This window comes from Cervus elaphus, chromosome 8, assembly GCF_910594005.1.
Source record: "Cervus elaphus chromosome 8, mCerEla1.1, whole genome shotgun sequence".
NCBI classification, from domain to species: domain Eukaryota; kingdom Metazoa; phylum Chordata; class Mammalia; order Artiodactyla; family Cervidae; genus Cervus; species Cervus elaphus.
The window spans coordinates 583,138-602,964 of record NC_057822.1 but is presented as its reverse complement, the minus strand read 5'-3'; the positions used below and the strand labels follow the sequence as shown (position 1 = coordinate 602,964).

At 45.4% G+C, this 19,827-nt stretch overlaps 1 protein-coding gene and 1 long non-coding RNA gene across 2 annotated transcripts in view; one reads left to right on the top strand and one right to left on the bottom strand.

The window, feature by feature from the left end:
- Positions 1-19,637, top strand: part of SPATA21 (spermatogenesis associated 21) — a 35,170-nt gene extending 15,533 nt beyond the window's left edge. The window contains exons 8-12 of the mRNA XM_043908915.1: positions 656-727; positions 825-942; positions 17,981-18,156; positions 18,841-19,015; positions 19,505-19,637. Coding sequence (XP_043764850.1) covers positions 656-727; positions 825-942; positions 17,981-18,156; positions 18,841-19,015; positions 19,505-19,547 — 584 coding nt within the window. The 3' untranslated portion in view covers positions 19,548-19,637. The remainder of the gene's footprint in view (positions 1-655; positions 728-824; positions 943-17,980; positions 18,157-18,840; positions 19,016-19,504) is intronic.
- LOC122698229 lies at positions 601-2,568 on the bottom strand. The gene is made up of 3 exons (XR_006342293.1): positions 2,543-2,568; positions 915-999; positions 601-721 (listed from the first exon to the last, which is right to left on the bottom strand). It is a non-coding gene; the product is annotated as an uncharacterized LOC122698229 (long non-coding RNA).
- Positions 19,638-19,827: the final 190 nt, after the last annotated feature.

Sequence of the window (19,827 nt, the reverse complement as noted above, 5' to 3'; positions counted from 1 at the left end):
AACAAATAAGAAATGAAGAGTTAGCGTGTGGTGGAGAGAATTCTGAGATGAGAAGGCAGCGCATACAGAGGTGTGTATAGAGGCCCGGAGCAGGGGAAGAGGGGACCCGGTGGGAACAGGTTGGTGCTGGGGGAGTTCGGTACCTGGCGAGGCTGCAGACAGCTGACAGGCAGGTCCAGCAGACCTTTGAAGGCCCAAGTGGGAACACTGTAGGTAAAGATGTGTGCTCATGCAAGACTCACACACTGTAATAAGCATTGCCAACATTTGTTGAGCATATGTTTGTGTGCATGGCCCTATTCTAAGTGCATTGCCTCCATTTCTCTCCCTTGAGAAAAGCGTTATGGTCATCCTCACCCTATTAGACAAGAAAACTAAGGCTTAGTTGGGCTAAGAGACATGGCCAGGGTCACAGAGATAGTGAGTGACATGAGCCCAAACTGCTGCTTCTAGAACCTTCTGGGAGCCTCTAACCCAGGAGATTTTAATTTTTTTTCCTTCTACTTTCCTATGTGTCCCGCACTTTCTACATCCACTACGTGTTACTTTTATAATCAAATCCAACAAGTAAATGCTAATAGCCACGCCTGGGTTGCAGTGTCCGAGCCTGCTCTAGAAGGCCCCTGCCCACTCTGTATTCTTCTGGCCTCCACAGGAGATGGTCATGTGAACTTCAAAGACTTCTTGACCGTGATGACAGACACCAGGCGCTTCTTCTGCTCTGTGGGTGAGCAGTGGTGAGCCCAGGGCACTCAGAACGGGGGCGCAGGCGGGGCATCCTGGAGTGTCAGATGGTAACGGCAGCCACCATCCCATGTCCCCAGAACAGAACGCCCTGATGGACATGGCTCCTCCAAACCCCCATACTCTGTTCTTTGAGATCCTGTCCCTGCTGGTTGAGATGCTGGCCTTACCCGAGGGAGCCTTAGAGGAGATCACCAGGTGAGTAGGTCTGGTCCTTGTGGCTGGAGGGTTGTGGACACAGAAACAGCACCTAGCCTTTTGGCAGAGGAGGATTTTGGATAGTTAGGACTCTTAGTTGCAAGTGAAACACACATAAAACTGGCTTATGCAAAAGGGGAATGTATCGGCTCACATCACTGCTCAGGGCTTCAGGAATGGCTGGATCCAGGAGACCAGCTGATACCATTCAGGCTTTATCTCTCCTGCTCATCTCTGCATTGGCTTCAAGCTCAGCTAGGCTCTTCCCACAGTGAGAAGGATGGCACCTGGCAGCCCTTACTCATACCCTCCTTGTTTTGCAACCTCAGCAGCAAGAGGAATACCTTCTTGCAGTACGCATATAGCAATCCCAGAAAGAAAATGTGACAGAGCCTGTTTGGGCTGGACAACAAGAGATGGAAGCCTCCCCACATTTCCAGAATGGGCTGGTGGGTGGTCCTTCTCATCTAAGAAAGAGATGGCTGTGTACAAAAAATGACATGAACACTTGAGGGCTAGAAGCAGAGGGTCGCTCTTACAGCGCACAGAGGCTTGTCTCTGTTGTTCGGAAAGGTGGATAATTTTTTCCTACCACAGACCAGGCCTTTTCCAAAGAAGCCAGAAGAGGGGGAATGATTACATGTGTTTCAGCAACACCAACTTAGCAAACCCCAGAGACAAGAGATCTGTCTTCCTCCTAGCATCTCTAAATCGCTAAACATATACAACCCTGAAGATGGCAAATGTATAATTTAAAAAGCAATAAAACAAATTCCCATGTATCCATTTCTTCCATTTAAAAACAGATAATTTCCAATCATCTTGAAGCCCCTGAGTGCCCTACCCTAACCACAGAGTACTTTCTCATAACAAGAACCAACCCTTATTCATTTGCTTTTTGTTTCAAAATCTCCCTGCTTATTTTCCCCCATGTCATTCATTGAAAATTTCAAATGTATGGCAAAATTAAAAGAATTTTACAGTAAACAGTTATATGCCCACCACCTAGATTCTACTGTTGCCATTTTGCCATTCTTTTACCTATCCATCCCTCTATTCTTCAATCTGTATTATTTTTTATTCATTTTATAGTAGATTATAGTCATTTCCCTCTAAATATGTCAGTATTTTGGGCTGGGCAAAAAGTTTGTTTGGGTTTTTCATAACATCTTAATGAAAAACTTGAACGTACTTTTTGACTAATTCAATACACATCATGAGCTAATGATCAATATTTGTATAGAACTTCCGCACCCCCATCTTTTGAGATGCATATAATGTACATTTCGTGAAATGCACAGATCTTAAGTGTATCATTTAGTGAGTCTCAACAAATTCCCACACCCCAGCAACCTGAGCCCCTGTCAACTTATACAGAATTTTACTGTCATTCCAGAAAGTGTCCTCATGACCCTTCCCAGCTGGTCCCTGAAACGACACTTCTTTTAATTTTTTTTCCATCACAGATTGGTTTTGTCTGTCTTATAATTTCATATAAATGGAAACATACAGAGTACAGTCTTTAGTGTCCAGCTTCCTTCACTCAGCATAATGCTTTTCCCCCCAAACTTTAATATTTAAAAAAATCTTGTTTATTTACTTGGCTGTGTCAGCTCTGAGTTGCGGCGTGCAGGATCTCGCAGTGCGGCGTGCAGGATCTCCCGTTGCGGCGTGCAGGATTTCCCGTTGCGGGTGCAGGATCTCGTGTTGCGGCGTGCAGGATCTCGCGGTGCAGCGTGCAGGATCTCGCGGTGCGGAGTGCAGGATCTCCCGTTGAGGGTGTAGGATCTCGTGTTGCGGCGTGCAGGATCTCGCGGTGCAGCGTGCAGGATCTCGCGGTGCGGAGTGCAGGATCTCGCGGTGCGGCGTGCAGGATCTCGCGGTGCGGCCTGCGAGCTCAGAAGTCGCAGCGCAGCCTGACTGTGCGTGCGTGTGTGCTCAGTTGCTCCAGTCGTGTCCGACTCCCTGTGACCACATGGACTGTAGCTGCTGCTCCTCTGTCCCTGGGATTCTCCAGGCAAGAATACTGGAGTGGGTTGCCATGCCCTCCTCCAGGGGATTTTCCCTACCCAGAGATCAAACCCATGTCTCCTGCATTGCCGGTGGATTCTGAGTGGATACCCACTGAGCAACCTGGGAAGCCCATGACTATATCACAATATAATCTATTTGTTCAGCAGATGGACATTAGGTCTATGTTCAGTTTCCAGCCATGGTAGAAACAGTGTGAATATTTTGTATCTGTCTCCTGAGACACCTGGGCAAGAGTTTCTTCAGAGCTGTAGTTTTGAAATTTTTTGATCTAGGAAATCTGTTAGTATTTTTTATATTTGAATTTAAGACTGAGACATCTAAAAAATAAATATCTATTTATTTAAAAAAGATAAGGTATGTGACATGGTACAGGAGACAGGGATCAAGACCATCCCCAAGAAAAATAAATGCAAAAAGGCAAAATGGCTGTCTGAGGAGGCCTTACAAATAGCTGAGAAAAGAAGAGAATCAAAAAGCAAAGGAGAAAAGGGAAGATATAAGCATTTGAATGCAGAATTCCAAAGACTAGCAAGGAGAGCTAAGAAAGCCTTCCTCAGAGATAAATGCAAAGAAATAGAGGAAAACAATAAAATGGGAAAGACTAGAGATCTCTTCAAAAAAATTAGAGATAACAAGGGAACAGTTCATGCAAAGATGGGTTCAATAAAGGACAGAAACGGCATGGACCTAATAGAAGCAGAAGATATTAAGAAGAGGTGGTAAGAATACACAGAAGAACTCTACAAAAAAGATCTTCACGACCCAGATAATCACGATGATGTGATCACTCACACCTAGAGCCAGACATCCTGGAATGTGAAGTCAAGTGGGCCTTAGGAAGCATCTCTATGAACAAAGCTAGTGGAGGTGATGGAATTCCAGTTGAGCTATTTCAAATCCTAAAAGATGATGCTGTGAAAGTGCTACACTCAATATGCCAGCAAATTTGGAAAACTCAGCAGTGGCCACAGGACTGGAAAAGGTCAGTTTTCATTCCAATCCCAAAGAAAGTCAATGCCAAAGAATGCTCAAACTACCGCACAATTGCACTTATCTCACATGCTAGTAAAGTAATGCTCAAAATTCTTCAAGCCAGGTTTCAGGAACTGTGAACTTCCAGATGTTCAAACTGGTTTTAGAAAAGGCAGAGGAACCAGAGATCAAATTACCAACATCCACTGGATCATTGAAAAAGCAAGAGAGTTTCAGAAAAACATCTACTTCTGCTTTATTGAGCATGTCAAAGCCTTTGACTGTATGGATCACAATAAATTGTGGAAAATTCTGAAAGAGATGGGAATACCAGATGACGTCACCTACCTCCTGAGACACCTGTATGCACGTCAGGAAGCAACAGTTAGAACCAGACATGGAACAACAGACTGGTTCCAAATAGGAAAAGGAGTATGTCAAGGCTGTATATTGTCACCCTGCTTATTTAACTTATATGCAGAGTACATCATGAGAAATGCTGGGCTGGATGAAGCACAAGCTGGAATCAAGATTGCCGGGAGATATGTCAATAACCTCAGATATGCAGATATGGCAGAAAGTGAAGAACTAAAGAGCTTCTTGATGAAAGAGGAGAGTGAAAAAGTTGGCTTAAAGCTCAACATTCAGAAAACTAAAATCATGGCATCTGGTCCCATCACTTCATGGCAAATTGATGGGGAAACAGTGGAAACAGTGTCAGACTATTTTTTTGGGCTCCAAAATCACTGCAGATGGTGACAGCAGCCATGAAATTAAAAGACGCTTGCTCTTTGGAAGAAAGCTATGGCCAACCTAGACAGCCTATTAAAAAGCAGAGACATCACTATGCCAACAAAGGTCCGTCTAGTCAAGGCTATGGTTTTTCCAGTAGTTATGTATGGATGTGAGCATTGGACTACAAAGAAAGCTGAGTGCCGAAGAATTGATGCTTTTGAACTGTGGTGTTGGAGAAGACTCTTGAGAGTCCCTTGGACTGCAAGGAGATCCAACCAGTCCATCCTAAAGGAGATCAGTCCTGGGTGTTCATTGGAAGGACTGATGCTGAAGCTGAAACTGCACTACTTTGGCCACCTGATGCAAAGAACTGACTCACTAGAAAAGACTCTGATGCTGGGAAAGATTGAGGGCAGGAGGAGGGGACGACAGAGGATGAGATGTTTGGATGGCATCACCGACTCAATGGACATGGGTTTGGGTGGACTCTGGGAGTTGGTGATGGACAGGGTCGCAAAGAGTCGGACACGACTGAGTGACTGAACTGAACTGAACTGAACCTCATTACATGATAATCAAAAACATTTTAAATAAAAAAATAACAATACTTTCCAAAACAAACAAAAAGGTTAATGAGAAGAATGTTATTGCTTTACAGTATCGAGAATCTCTTCAGTGTCTGGAGTAAAAGAAGTTGGCTGGATTTTCATATCTGCTTCTGCATTCAATCTGTTGCAATCTGTTTTTTCAGTTAAAGAATATGAAGAAATCATGTATCACACAAATATGTAATTGGAAAAAGTATTTTAATAGTCTTTTCATTTAATAGCCACATATCATGGAGATTATTGTTTTGTTTTTTACTTTTTGGAGCAAGCATTTAATGAGGGACATTTCTTTGAAAACAAAAGAGAAACAGAGGTTAATGGGAACAAATTGTCAACTCAGTTTTTGAGTCCAGAGGGCAGTAATTTCGAGGATTCTGAAGTGTCAGGCTCAAAGCATCTTTAGATGGGGTGAGAGAATTCCCTGGTGGTCCAGTGGCTGAGACTCTGTACTCCAGTGCAGGGGCACAAGTTCAGTCCTTGGTTGTGGGACCTGGGATCCTGCGAGCCCTGAGGCTCAGCCAAAAAAAAAAGGATGGTGGAACAAGGCTCGCTGGCGGCTCTCAGGAATTTTCTGGCTTGCAGTTCAAATGTCTTTGGTGATGGCTTCAGGTGTTTTGGTGAACTAACAGCAGCAGGCATTCAGGTTTTTATACATAATCTGTTGTGATGTTTTCCTTTTGAAGTTTGTGTTAAGTTGCTTTATCTTGCAGGGCACTGGGGGAAAGGGCTGTCCTAGTTTTTAGTGATGCCAGCTCAGGAGGGTGGGAGGCAGATGAGCTTACAGATACGATACACGAAGTGGCAGGAGGCAGTTTATATAGAGGACAAAAGGCTCAAAGTAAGTGAACTGTCCTGCAACCGACAAAGGTGTGACAGCTTTTGTTGAAACAGAATTTTTCTCTCCATAATCACGCCCATTTTTTCAAAGAAAATCAAAGTAAGACTAATTTGTTTGTGAAAAAAAGTCGTCTCATTAAGCATGGCTAAATTTTTTTAAAATTGATTTATTGTTTTGTTATTGAAGTGTAGTTGATTTACAATGTTGTGTTAGTTTCAGCAAAGTGGTTCAGATATATATATATTATATTTTATAATTTATATTATATATAATCATTGGGACTATATATCATCATATATAATGCATATATATTAGGTGCTAGGATTGGGCTCTTTCACTGTGAAAGCCCAGGTCCGATCCATGTTCAGCAAAACATCCTGTACGCTGCACTGCACAGCCAAAATACAAAAGTTTTTATTTTTTTATTTTATTTTTTTAAAGTATATATATATATTTTTAAAAAGAAATCACAGAAGCAAAGAACATTCAGTTCAGTTGAGGTGCTCAGTGTGTCCGACTCTTTGCAACTCCAGAACTGCAGCACGCCAGGCCTCCCTGTCCATCACCAACTCCTGGAGCTCACTCAAATTCATGTCCATCGAGTCGGGGATGCCATCCAAACATCTCATCCCCTGTCATCCACTTCTCCTCCCACCTTCAGTCTTTCCAAGCATCAGGGTCTTTTTCAATGAGTCAGTTCTTCACATCAGGTGGCCAAAGTATTGCAGTTTCAGCATCAGCATCAGTCCTTCCAATGAATATTCAGTGTTGATTTACTTTAGGATTGACTGGTTGGATCTCCTTGCAGTCCAAGGGACTCTCTTAAGGGTCTTCTCCAACACCACAGTTCAAAAGCATCAATTCTTTGGCGCTCAGCTTTCTTTATAGTCCAACTCTTACATCCATACATGACCACTGGAAAAACCATAGCTTTGACTAGACGGACCTTTGTTGGCATAGTGATGTCTCTGCTTTTTAACATGCTGTCTAGGTTGGCCATAGCTTTTCTTCCAAGGAGCAAGCGTCTTTTAATTTCATGGCTACAGTCACCACCTGCAGTGATTTTGGGGCCCAGAAAAATAAAGTCAGCCACTGTTTCCACTGTTTTCCCATCTATTTGCCATGAAGTGATGGGACCAGATGCCATGATCTTAGTTTTCTGAATGTTGAGCTTTAAGCCAACTTTTTTCACTCTTCTCTTTTACTTTCATCAAGAAGCTCTTTAGTTCTTCACTTTCTGCCATAAGGGTGGTGTTATCTGCATATCTGAGGTTATTGATATATCTCCCACCAATCTTGATTGCAGCTTGTGCTTCCTCCAGCCCAGCGTTCTCATGATGTACTCTGCATATAAGTTAAATAAGCAGGGTGACAGTATACAGCCTTGACGTACTCCTATCCTGATTTGGAACCAGTCTGTTGTTCCATGTCCAGTTCTAACTGTTGCTTCTTAACCTGCATACAGATTTCTCAGGAGGTAGGTGACGTCATCTGGTATTCCCATGTCTTTCAGAATTTTTCACAGTTTGGTGTGATCCACAGTCAAAGGCTTTGGCGTAATGTATAAAGCAGAAGTAGATTTTTTTCTGGAACTCTCTTGCTTTTTCGATGATCCAGCAGATGTTAACGATTTGATCTCTGGTTCCTCTGCCTTACCTAAAACTAGCTTGAACATCTGGAAGTTCACAGTTCCTGAAACCTGGCTTGAAGAATTTTGAGCATTACTTTACTAGCGTGTGAGATGAGTGCAATTGTGCGGTAGTTTGAGCATTCTTTGGCATTGACTTTCTTTGGGATTGGAATGAAAACTGACCTTTTCCAGTCCTGTGGCCACTGCTGAGTTTTCCAAATTTGCTGGCATATTGAGTGTAGCACTTTCACAACATCATCTTTCAGGATTTGAAATAGCTCAACTGGAATTCCATCACCTCCACTGACTTTGTTCATAGAGATGCTTCCTTAGGCCCACTCGACTTTGCATTCCAGGATGTCTGGCTCTAGGTGAGTGTGAGTGATCACATCATCGTGATTATCTGGGTCATGAAGATCTTTTTTGTACAGTTCTTCTGTGTATTCTTGCCACCTCTTCTTTATATCTTCTGCTTCTGCTAGGTCCATACCATTTCTGTCCTTTATTGTGTCCATCTTTGCATGAACTGTTCCCTTGTTATCTCTATTTTTTTTTGAAGAGATCTCTAGTCTTTCCCATTTTATTGTTTTCCTCTATTTCTTTGCATTTATCTCTGAGGAAGGCTTTCTTATCATTCTTTGGTATTCTTTGGAACTCTGCATTCAAATGGGTATTTCCTTTTCTCCTTTGTCTTTAGCTTATCTTTTTTCAGCTATTTGTAAGGCCTCCTGAGACAACCATTTTGCCTTTTTGCATTTCTTTTTCTTGGGGATGGTCTTGATCACTGCCTCTTGTACAGTGTCAGGAACCTCTGTCCATAGCTCTTCAGGCACTCTATCAGATCTAGTCCCTTGAATCTATTTGTCACTTACACTGTATAATTGTAAGGGATTTGATTTAGGTCATACCTGAATGGTCTAGTGGCAACTGTTCTATGGCAAAGAACATAGGAACTTCCCCATATTGCTCTCTCCTTTCTTTTTTTCTTTAAATTTACTGTCATGGTTGACATACATGAAGCAATGCACTTTAATTGTACATTTTGTTCTTGGGTTGAATTCATACCATTATAATGTTAAACATCTGGTAGAGATAATATATGCTTGTTTGACTAGTCTCAGCTTTATAGGAGTTTTTTTTTTTTCTTTCCTTAAGCCAATTAAATACAGCTCTCTTACAAGTTAATTTTTAGCAATACCATCTGGAGTAGAAAAACATTACATGCATATTATATATATGTATATATACGTGGGGTCGCAAAGAGTCAGACATGACTGAGCAACTAAACAACAATATATACATATATACATATGCATTGTAAACATACAGACAGGTGCCAAGACAGGCCTTAAGGCTTTCATTTAAAGCCTTAAGTTATGAGGTAGGTGCAATAATATGAAGTTTACTAGTCTATAAAAAAAAATAGTTGGATCCAAATTATATTTCTGGCAGATGGAACAAGTTAAAGTTAGTTGCCCAGAAGGCTAAAGCTTTTTACTAATATTGCGGAGAAGTGCTTTAAGACTTTTGGTTCCACATGGCCCTCTTAAAGTGCACGATTGTTTTGTTCTCTTTCCAATGTCCTGATCTTTTAGTGTCTGAAAGTGCCTTGAGACAATAAGGAGGTTTTGGGACTGGTAAGACTGGCTTTGAATTACTCCTAGAGGCACATTTGTGTTTTTTTAAAGACTTACTTTACAAGACAAGGACAGTTGTTTTTAATTCTCAGAATCGGCTTGCAGCTTGAATGATACCAAGAAGGGTGACCTACCCACCCAGTACATTATCTTGGATTTGTTTCTTTATATCAAGGAGAAGACTTTTCCTTCCGATCTCCAGATGGAAATTGCAAGACTCCTGTGTTCTAGATTTAGAGCTGTGTGGCTTTGGAATATTTTAATAAATCATTCCACAAAGGCTTCAGAATTTTTTTTTTTTTTCCTTTTTTCCCCTCTGAGTGCAATAGTTTTATTTTAGCTTAGGAAACACAGCCTCTGAATATCAGACCAACTTCTAACCATATAGTCCCTTTTAAAAAAAATCACTTCAACATCTTATCAGGTTTCAGCTGGTACAAACAGTAAATTTTCCTGGCTGTATCGAACTTTTTTTTTTGTTTTCTCTTAAAACCAAAGGCATACCTGTTTCAAGTGACTCAAAACCAAAACTAATGAGCTTTTTATGACTTAACCACGAATGCAAGAGGCATCTTCAAAGAGGGTGCAAAACATACAGCCCTCCCAAGATCCAGAGTCACCCCCAGACATCTAAAAGAAAGTCTTTAAATAACCTGCGAATCTTGTGAACTGTTGATGATCCCTAGGATACTAGCCATAAACGGAGTGTAACCCACATTTCTGTCAGGACATCTGTGTATTCTCAGGGCTGCCAGCCTGACAACTGGCCACCTCCAGACACAGACCGGCCTCCCAACCTGCATGCCCAGGCAGGCAGACAGCCAAGCCAAGACCTCAGGACAGAAAATGAGAAAAAAGGGAAAGTGATAGCTGTCCCTGGGAGTGTTAGTCGCTCAGTTGTGACCAACTCTTGTGATCCTATGGACTATAGCCCGCTAGACTCCTCTGTCCATGGGATTTCCCAGGGAAGAAGTGAAGTGGGCTGTCATTTCCTTCTCCCGGGGCTCTTCCCAACCCAGGGATGGAACCCACGTCTCCCGTGCTGCTGGCAGGGGGCCACCTGCCATTGCTGATCCCGGGGTCTGATCCCTGGGTCGGGAAAATGCCCTGGAGAAGGAAATGGCAACGCTCCAGTATTGCCTGGGAAATCCCATGGATAGAGGAGCCTGGCAGGCTGTAGTCCATGGGGTCGCAAGAGTTGGACATGACTTAGCGACTAAGGCAAGCACTTGACTGCACTACAGACAGAGACCCAGGAGGCTGATGTGGCAGGAAATCTCAACTTCTGCCAGTTCAGTCAGGTCCCAGGACCTCTCAGGGGCAGCCCTTCTTCCCCCCGCCCTGGAGGAGGGTGTCCCAGACAATGCTAACTCACCCTCGTTAGAAACGAATGGGAGGTGAAGCTTTCCTCTGTCCTGTTAGGATTTTCAGCTGGGACTGACATAAGACAGGAGAAAAGCACAAACTGTATTTACATGTACAAAAGAAGAAAAACTCTCACAAAAAAATGAAGACCCAAAGAAGTGACTAGGCCTAGGTGCCTATATACTAGCTTGAACAAAGGGTAGTCACTGTAGGAAAGTAACTAAGTGATGTGGTGGTGAAGGTTTAGTCGATAGGTCGTGTCCGACTCTTGTGACCTGATGGCCGTAGCACATGAGGCTCCTGTGTGCACTGCTCCCATTTGGGCAGGCTGGAGAACACCACCTAACTGGACAGTTCTCTTGGCCTCTGCACCTCATCTCTTGCGATAAGAATGCTTCTTCCTCCTCCCATACAGAAGGCACCTCTCACATGGCACTTTTATCTCCTGCTTTTAGAAAGAAAAAGGAAGGCCAGTGTACCCCTCTTCCATCTACAGTTTATCAAGTGCCTTTAATTCAAAATAAGCAATATGGGAGTTCCCTGGGGGTCCAGTAGTTAGGACTTGGTGTTTTCACTGTAGTGGCCCGGGTTTGATCCGTCGTTAGGGAACTAAGATCCTTCAGGCCTTGTGACAGAGCCAAAACAAAACAAAAAACATGCACAAAACCAAAATAACCAATATCCCAAAGTGGCACATTTTGGGGATGGCATGTTCTGAACTCCTTCAAAAGAAAAAAAAAGACCAGTGTAGCCCACAACTCAACGGCACACGTGCTTTTCCTCAAGATAATCATAGTATGCAGCGGAAGGGCGTCTAAAGGACACTTACAGGGACTTCCCTGGTGGTCCATGGCTAAGATGCCTTGCTTCCAATGCAAGGGGCCTGGGTTCGATCCCTGGTCAATCCCACATGCTGCTGCAACTAAGACCTATTGCCACCAAATAAGTATTTTTTTAAAAAGAATATTTGTAGAGGAACTTCCTGGTGGTCCAGTGACTGAGACTCCACACTCCTAACGCAGGAGCCCAGGTTCAGTCCCTGGTCGGGGAAGTAGATCCTGCATGCAGAAATGTAAGAGTTCACGTGCTGCAACTGAAAAGATACCAAATGCTGCAGCTAACCATCCCGCGTGTGTGCGTGCTGTCACTCCGGTCGTCACTCGCGGCCCGATGCACTGCAGCCCGCCAGGCTCCTCTGTCCATGGGACTCTCCAGGCAGGAATACTGGAGTGGGTTGCCGTGCCCCCCTCCAGGGGATCTTCCCGACCCAGAGATTGAACCCACGTCTCTTATGTCTCCTGCATTGCAGGCAGGTTCCTTACCAGCAGTTCACTGCAACTAAGACCGCCAGTGCAGCCAAGAAAAAAGAGTATTTATAGAATAATAAAGCGATAAGTACTCAAGAGTCAATGTTTAATACAATTAATAATTTTCATTTTCACCAAGGAAATTTCTTTCTTTTTTTACTCTCAGTGTATTTTTGATCAGAAATCTTTTTTATTTCTTTAAAAAAATTATTTACTGATTTGGCTGTGCCAGATCTTAGTTGCACCATGCAGAATCTTCTAGTTACAGCATGTGAGCTCTGGCCTTGCACTGAAGAATACAGTGACTCTGAGATGAGTTTGGTGCCACTTCCTTGATTTATGCTAAGGTGGTTTTACCCCCCCATTGTTTTGTAGCTTCAGTGCAAATGTCAACACAAAACACCAAATATCAAGAGAATGAGAAGACAGGCCACAGACTGAGAGAAGATATTTTCAAAAGACATGTCTAATAGAAACTGTTATCTAAAATTTACAAAGGAGTCTTTAAATGAAATAATAGGAAATCAAACAACTTGGTTAAAAAATAGGCAAAAGACTTGAATAGACACCTCACCAAAGAACAATGAGATGATCATGGATGATCAACAAGCATATGAAAAGATGTTCAACATCATCTGTCATTAGGGAATTGCAAATTAAAACACCAATGAGATACTACTGTACGCCTGTTAGAATGGTGAAAGTCCAAGACACTGATAGTCTTCACATGCGGGCAAGGATGTGGAGTCAGAGGAAGTCTTGTTTCACTTCTGGTGGGAATGCAAAATGGTACTGCCACTTTGGAAGACAGTTTGGTGGTTTCTTACAAAACTAAACAAACTCTTACATGATCCAGCAATTGTGCTCCTTGGTATTCATCCCAATAAATTGAAAATTTAGTCCACACAAAAACTTGCACACAGATGGGTAAAGCAGCTGTATTCATAATTGCCAAAACCTGGAGGCAACCAAGATGTCCTTCAGTCAGTGAATGGATAAATTAGCTGTGCTACATCTATACAGTGGAATTTGTTGTTTTTCAGTCGCTAAGTTAAGAGGAAAGGGAAAAGACTGGCTTAAAACTCAGCATTCAAAAAAGTAAGATCATGGCAATCTGGTCCCATCACTTCATGGCAAATAGATTGGGGAAACAATGGAAACAGTGACAGACTTTATTTTCTTGGGCTCCAAAATCATTGCAGATGGTGACTGCAGCCATGAAATTAAAAGACACTTGTTCCTTGGAAGAAAAGCTATGACCAACCAAGACAGCATATTAAAAAACCCAAGACATCACTTTGCCAACAAAGGTCCGTCTAGTCAAAGCTATGGTTTTTCCAGTAGTCTTGTGTGGATGTGAGAGTTGGTCTATAAAGAAAGCTGAGCACCGAAGAATCGATGCTTTTGAACTGTGGTGTTGGAGAAGACTCTTGAGAGTCCCTTGGACTGCAAGGAGATCCAACCAGTCCATCCTAAAGGAGATCAGTCCTGAATTTTCACTGGAAGGACTGATGCTGAAGCTGAAACTGCACTACGTTGGCCACCTGATGCGAAGAACTGACTCATTGGAAAAGACCCTGATGCTGGGAAAGGTTGAAGGCAGGAGGAGAAGGGGATGACAGAGGATGAGATGGGTGGATGGCATCATTGACTTGATGGACATGAATTTGAGTTAAGCTCCAGGAGTTGGTGACGGACAGGGAAGCCTGGCATGCTGCAGTCCACAAGGTTGCAAAGAGTTGGACACGACTGAGCGACTGAACTGAAGTTGTTGTCAAACTCTTTGCAACCCCATGGACTGCAGCGCGCCAGGCTTCCCTGTCCTTCACTGTCTCCTGGAGTTTGCTCAAACTCATGTCCAATGAGTCAGTGATGCCATCCAACCATCTCATCCTCTGAGGCCCCCTTCTCCCTTGCCTTCAATCTTTCCCAGCATCAGGGTCTTTTCCAATGAGTTGGCTCTTTGCATTAGGTGGCCAAAGTATTGGAGCTTACAGTGGAATATTCAGTACTAATAGGAGTCATCGAACCATGAAAAGACAGAGGAAACTTAATGCATATTACTAAGTGAAAAAAAAGTGATCTGAAAAGGCTATATACTTTATAATTTCAACTACATGACATTCTGGAAAAGACAAAACATTGAAGAGTAAAAAGATGAGTACTGACTGGGGTGAGGGGAGATGGGGGGAGGTGGAGCACAGACTTTTTAGAGCAATCTATTTCTGTTTTGTAAATAAGTTCATTTGTATCATTCTTTTTTAGATTCCACACGTGATTACTGTATGGTATCTGTCTTTCTCTGACTCTGCTTCACTATGAGAATCTCTAGGTTCATCCACGGTGCTGCAGAAGGCATTATTTCATTCTTTTGTGATTAATGCTCCATTTTATATTCTATCTTCTTTACCCGTTCATCGTTTGATGGATATTTCGGTTGCTGCCATGTCTTGGCTATTGCAGATAGCGCTGCTGTGAGCCCTGGGGTACGTGTGTCTCTTGAATTAGAGTTTTCATCTTTTCCAGATATATGCCGAGCAGTGGGATTGCTAGGTCATATGGTAACTCTACTTTTCATTTTTTTAAAAAATAACCTCCACACTGTTGTCCATAGTGGCTGTGCCAAACACATTCCCAACCGACAGCACAAGCAGGTTCCCTCTTCACACCCTTTCCAGCCTTTCTCTTTCTTCTTGAATATTTTTGGCATTTATGTCTATATGATATGGAGGCACTACAATATATTGGTTATTGATTTTTGTCTACTGACTTCCTGTTATGATGAGACTTTAGCTGTCTGATACAACTATCCCCTCAGCTCCTCCCCGTTCCAATACAGTATCAGTTTTTACTAAATGTTTGTGGTTTCTAAGATTATGGCTATGCGATTATTCATAGCTGAGCATTTTTAATACTGATTTAACTTTCTTTCTTGTTTTATTTTCTGAAAGTCAGCAGTTGCCTTTTTTAGAAATAATGATTTTTTGGCTGTGCTGGGCCTTTGTTGCTGCACGCAGGCTTTCTCCAGTCATGGCGAGCAGGGTTGAGGGGCGGGGGCCAGAGGCTGCCCTTTGCTGCGGTGCTCGGGCCTCACTGCAGCAGCTTCTCTGGCTGCAGAGTGTGGGCTCTAGGCACGTGGGCTTCGGTAGTTGTGATGCATGGGCTTAGTTGCCCCGTGGCATGTGGGATCTTCCAGACCAGGGATTGAACTGGTCCTTCACACTGTAAGGCAGATTCCCAACCACTGGACCGCCAGAGAAGCCCTGCCTTGATATTTTTTCCTTTGTATTCTTGATAACTCTTGCACCTTCCTAAAACTGCTGTTTCTTGGCAGCATTCTCTAAATAACTCCATTCTTCTCAGTTTTGGGTTAATTTCCTTTTAGGCCTGTGACAGAGCTCTCATCTTGGGAGTCTGCAGTCATCCTAGAAATTCTTTCTTCCTTCCTTCTGATTGGAATTCTGGCTACTGGATCACATGTCTTACCTTTTCTTGGTTTGCCTCCTCTTTCTTGGTTTGATTTGCTTAAAAAAAAAACAAAAAAAAACATTGGAAGCATGTTTCACCAGTAGCTTTTGGGGGTTAGAAAGGCAGTAACTCAACAACAGGTATGGGAATGGCAACCCTTGATGTTTCTGTATTTTAAGTTCTAGTGATCTGATCTAAACTGGTTATCCACTATGGGAGTTGCACTGCAATCGTGGGATCTGTTGACCATCTTCCTTTACCTTTTGTCTTTCTTCTGTGTTAGGTCTCTTATTTTCTGTATGTATATCTTCCGTTTCTTTTTTGGTTTCTGCCCTCATTTTGGAAGAACGTGCCCTCTAGGAGCTTCCTGAGAAAGGATGCCTGGGAGGCAAAAGTTTTAAGATTTTGTATGTCTACAAAGTGCTTATTCTGTCATACTTACTGAATAGTTCAGCTGGGTACAGAATTCTAGATTAGTCTGTTGGTTAAGGATTAGACCCCAGTGTACTGCAGTTTAAACAACTTGGTCTATTTCTCTCACACGAATGGTCTGGAGGAAGCAGGCAGGAAGGCAGAGTTGCTCAGGAACCCAGTTTCTTCCCCACTGATGGTCCCGCCATTCCCTGGGTCGATCCTAAGCCAATTTACCAAAACACATGTACACTGAGGCCCGTGAGAAGCGGAAGGAGAGAGCAAGCAGTTTCCTTTGAAGTTGTGACTGAGAACGTTGCACACACTCTGCTCAGTTCTGTGGGCTCCTGTGGGGTGAAGTTGTTTTCTAGTCCATCTTTTTACTTAGGATGTTGCCTTTTCAGGCCCTAGTTTTACACAGGGATCTGGACCCAGTCTCCATGTGAGGGCTCTGGAGTTCATTTCCTGTGTGTGACCCTCATGAAAACCCCCAGCTCCAGGCTGTAGGGACAGGCAGAGGCCCAGCTTAGCCACCAGCTGAAGCCGTGAGGGCTGTCCATTGCTCTGAGCAGCCCGCACACCCTTCACCGCTGCCTGAAGTCCCAGGTGGGCTGGACTTCCCAGCTTGCTGTCCGTCTCCACCCCCTTCTCCCTCACATACCACCTCTCGCCTGCTCTGTTCCAGGAGCTCACCAAGCTCTTTCCCACCTCCTGGCCTTTCCCAAGCCATCTCCTCTGCCTGCCTCTTCCTGACATCCCCTTAGCTTGCTCCCTCCTCCTCCTGCTCAGATGTCACCACCTTGGAGACTCTCACTGACTGTGAACAACGGAGTTCATCACTATCCCTTACTCAGCTTTCACTTTCTCTCAAAGCACCCATCACTACTCACACGAGGACCATGATTTTTATTTGTTCGGGATCTGACTCTCGACTAGATAAGGACCTAGGAAGCTGATTCAGAAAGTGATACCAGGGAGCAGAACTGAGGGAAGGGGTGTGAACAGAGGAGAAAGAGTCAATACAAGGATGTGCTGTTGAGTCAACCACCCCAGGATCTTCCGAGGAAGACTCACCAGTGGTGGCTCAGAATTCTCAGGGGAAGAGAGAGAAGCCTGTATACCCCAGAGCTGGCTCCTTGGTCAAGGGTGCCCCTCACAGCTGTTTAATTCCCCTGCACTTCTGGGCTGCATACGTGTCAGAGATCTGCAGCAAGAAGCAGGAGGTACGATCTGAGGTGAGACCCGTCAGTGTCCCTGTGCAGAGCTCGTTGAGGCCCATGAGAAGTGGTTGCCGTGACAATGGCTGGTAAGAGGTGGGGCTGAGAGACGACACAAGGGCCTTAAATAAACATCTCCTGTGCTGCCCCAAGCACTTAGATGAGTGACTAGCACACAGCAAACACTTAATATTTGAATGAATGAATGTATATATGGTGCTGTGGTCTAGTGGGGAAAAGGCAAGTAGTGATGAGTTAGGAATATTAAGTGGGCTGTGATGGGGTAAGTACAGGTTGTCAGGGGTCTATAGCTGGAGCCCAGCTAGTCTACTGGAAGACAAAGGACTTCCTGGAAGAGATGGCCCTTACGCTAAAGTCTGGAAGATGAGCAGGAATTAACTGCATAGCTGGCTTACAAAGCATTTGCACATCCAAGTAAAAACACCAGTGATAGAAATCATGGGTAATATTTGCCAAGCTCTTTCCTTGGGCCAATTTGCTGAATGCTTAATGGGTCTTGTTAATCTTTGTTTTTAACCCTATAAAAACGTTGACTGATCCACCTGAGAAGTCAGGTGACTTGCAGTGACTGGGAGAGATAACCGTCTCCCCACTTCACATGGGGTGACTGAGGCTCAGAGCAGGGCAGTAAGTTGCCTGCAGTCACAGAAGTTAATGGCAGAGCCGGGACGAACGCCCAGATCTCCTGAGCCCCTGCTCCTGAGCTGGGCAGACACAACAGGGGCTCAGGAAGAGGGAGGGAGGAGGAGGGGAGGGAGACGTGGCCGTGCTGAGCTGAGCGGCACTGCTCCCCAGCTATTACCAGAGGAAGCTGAAGGAGGGCACCTGTAAGGCTCGGGAGATGGAATCGGCCGTAGGGCGGCTGCGGCCCCGGAAGAAGCTTCCCTACAACACCCCGCAGGCAGACACCCTGGAGATGCCTGAACGCAGAGTCCTCAGGGTCCTGAGCCGGCTGAAGCAGCAGAACTACGGTGAGGGCCCCGGGCTCCCCCAGCAGCTCCCCGCTTCACCCCGGGCTCCCCCAGCCGGGGCCGAGGCATGGCTCCCCGCTTTGGGCCCAGCTGTGTGGTGACGATCACCCCCGGCTCCAGCCCCCCACACTCTTTACCCTGAGCCTGAGCCCAGGGAGCACGGCTGGCCCCAAGAGCCTGGACTGGGAGGGCAGAGGGGCTGAGCAATCCCAGCTCCTCATTTCTTGAGCACCCTTGGGGTCACTCTCTGTGATAAGCCCTTTGCAGATGTGCTAGAAGTTAGTCATCATAACCATGTGTTTATTAATACTCTATGCATTTACGATGAGAAAATTAAAGTTTAAGCAGCTTGCGTAAGGCCCCACAGCGAGCATGTCAGAAGGGAGTTCACACGCAGGCCAGACCCCTGCTGTGTGCCCAGTGGGTGGACGAGGAGCTTTCCCAACGACTAGACGTGTGCTCCTTTCTAAGCTGCTGTCAGCCTGGGCTCATCAGCTCAGCATTCAGCCAAGCGCTTTACATACACCACCCCTTAAACCCTCACCGTCAACTCTGAGGAGGATGCCACTATCATCTCTGGCTTCTGTACCAGTTCAGGGAGGTCAAGTGAGTGGCCCAAACCCTCCCACGGGTCGGCCTGGCTCCCAAGGCTGAGCGTGCTCTGAAACGCCCCCCTCCTGCCAGCTGCCAACCTGCAGAGCCCGTACGCCCAGGTGCCTTGCATCCCGCTCTGCCCGCGCCTGGACAAGAAGACGGTCCGCCGGAAGCAGGGCGGCCACTACATGCTGGAACAGTGCACCAGCGGCCTGGGCCCCGACATCCACAGCATCCTCTTGCACGCTGGATCTCAGGGAGGCAGGTGGGTACCCCGAGGGCAGGGCAGGCCCCAGCATAGGCCCGTCCGCCTCCTCCTGAGAGGGCCCGGCCTAATCCAAGGGGCATCCAGCCTTCCAGGAGGCGGATGCAGACACTGCTGCTCCAGAGAGGAGAGAGGGGAAAGGACAGGAGAGGGAAGGAACTGATCTCTGGGCCGGGCGGGTCGTTCCAAAGCCAGCGTACTCACGCCTTTCGGTGCCCAGGACTCCCTGGCGCTACCTGCCTTTCTCACACAGAGGGTTTAATTCTCAAGTTCTTTGCCTGAGTCTGATTCCGCTTTCATAGTAATAGGAGACTGGCTCAGCAGCAGGGTGGATGTGAGCTTTGCCTGCAGCTGTCGTCCCTGGGCCTGCTGGGATGAAACCACACGAGCCTTGGAATCAAGCCCCCAGCCCGACTGGGGCTCCATCCCTGCCCTGGGCAGACGGGGTGGCTCACTCCCTCCCACCCTTCTCCCCTGCCTCTCCCCCAGGGAACCTGGCCGTCTGAATTCTGTACCAGCTCGAACCCACTGACCCTGCCGAGTCCGGACTCTGCCTGCGTCTAACGGGTCACTGGGCAGGGGTGGCTGCTGGATTTTTCTTTTGTGGCCTGGTAAGCCAATAAACAAGAACCTCAGCCTCTGTGCCACCCGACTGTCAGAGTGTGGGGCCTCAGGCTCCAGCGCCCTGAAGGTGGAGCCGCCCTGAAAGCCTGCGGAGGGCCAGGTGTTCTGCTGGAGGTGGCCTGGGTGCAAGTCTTGACCTTCTGTGCTCTCCAAGCACAGAACGGGACTGTCCTCAGATGAGTTTCTCC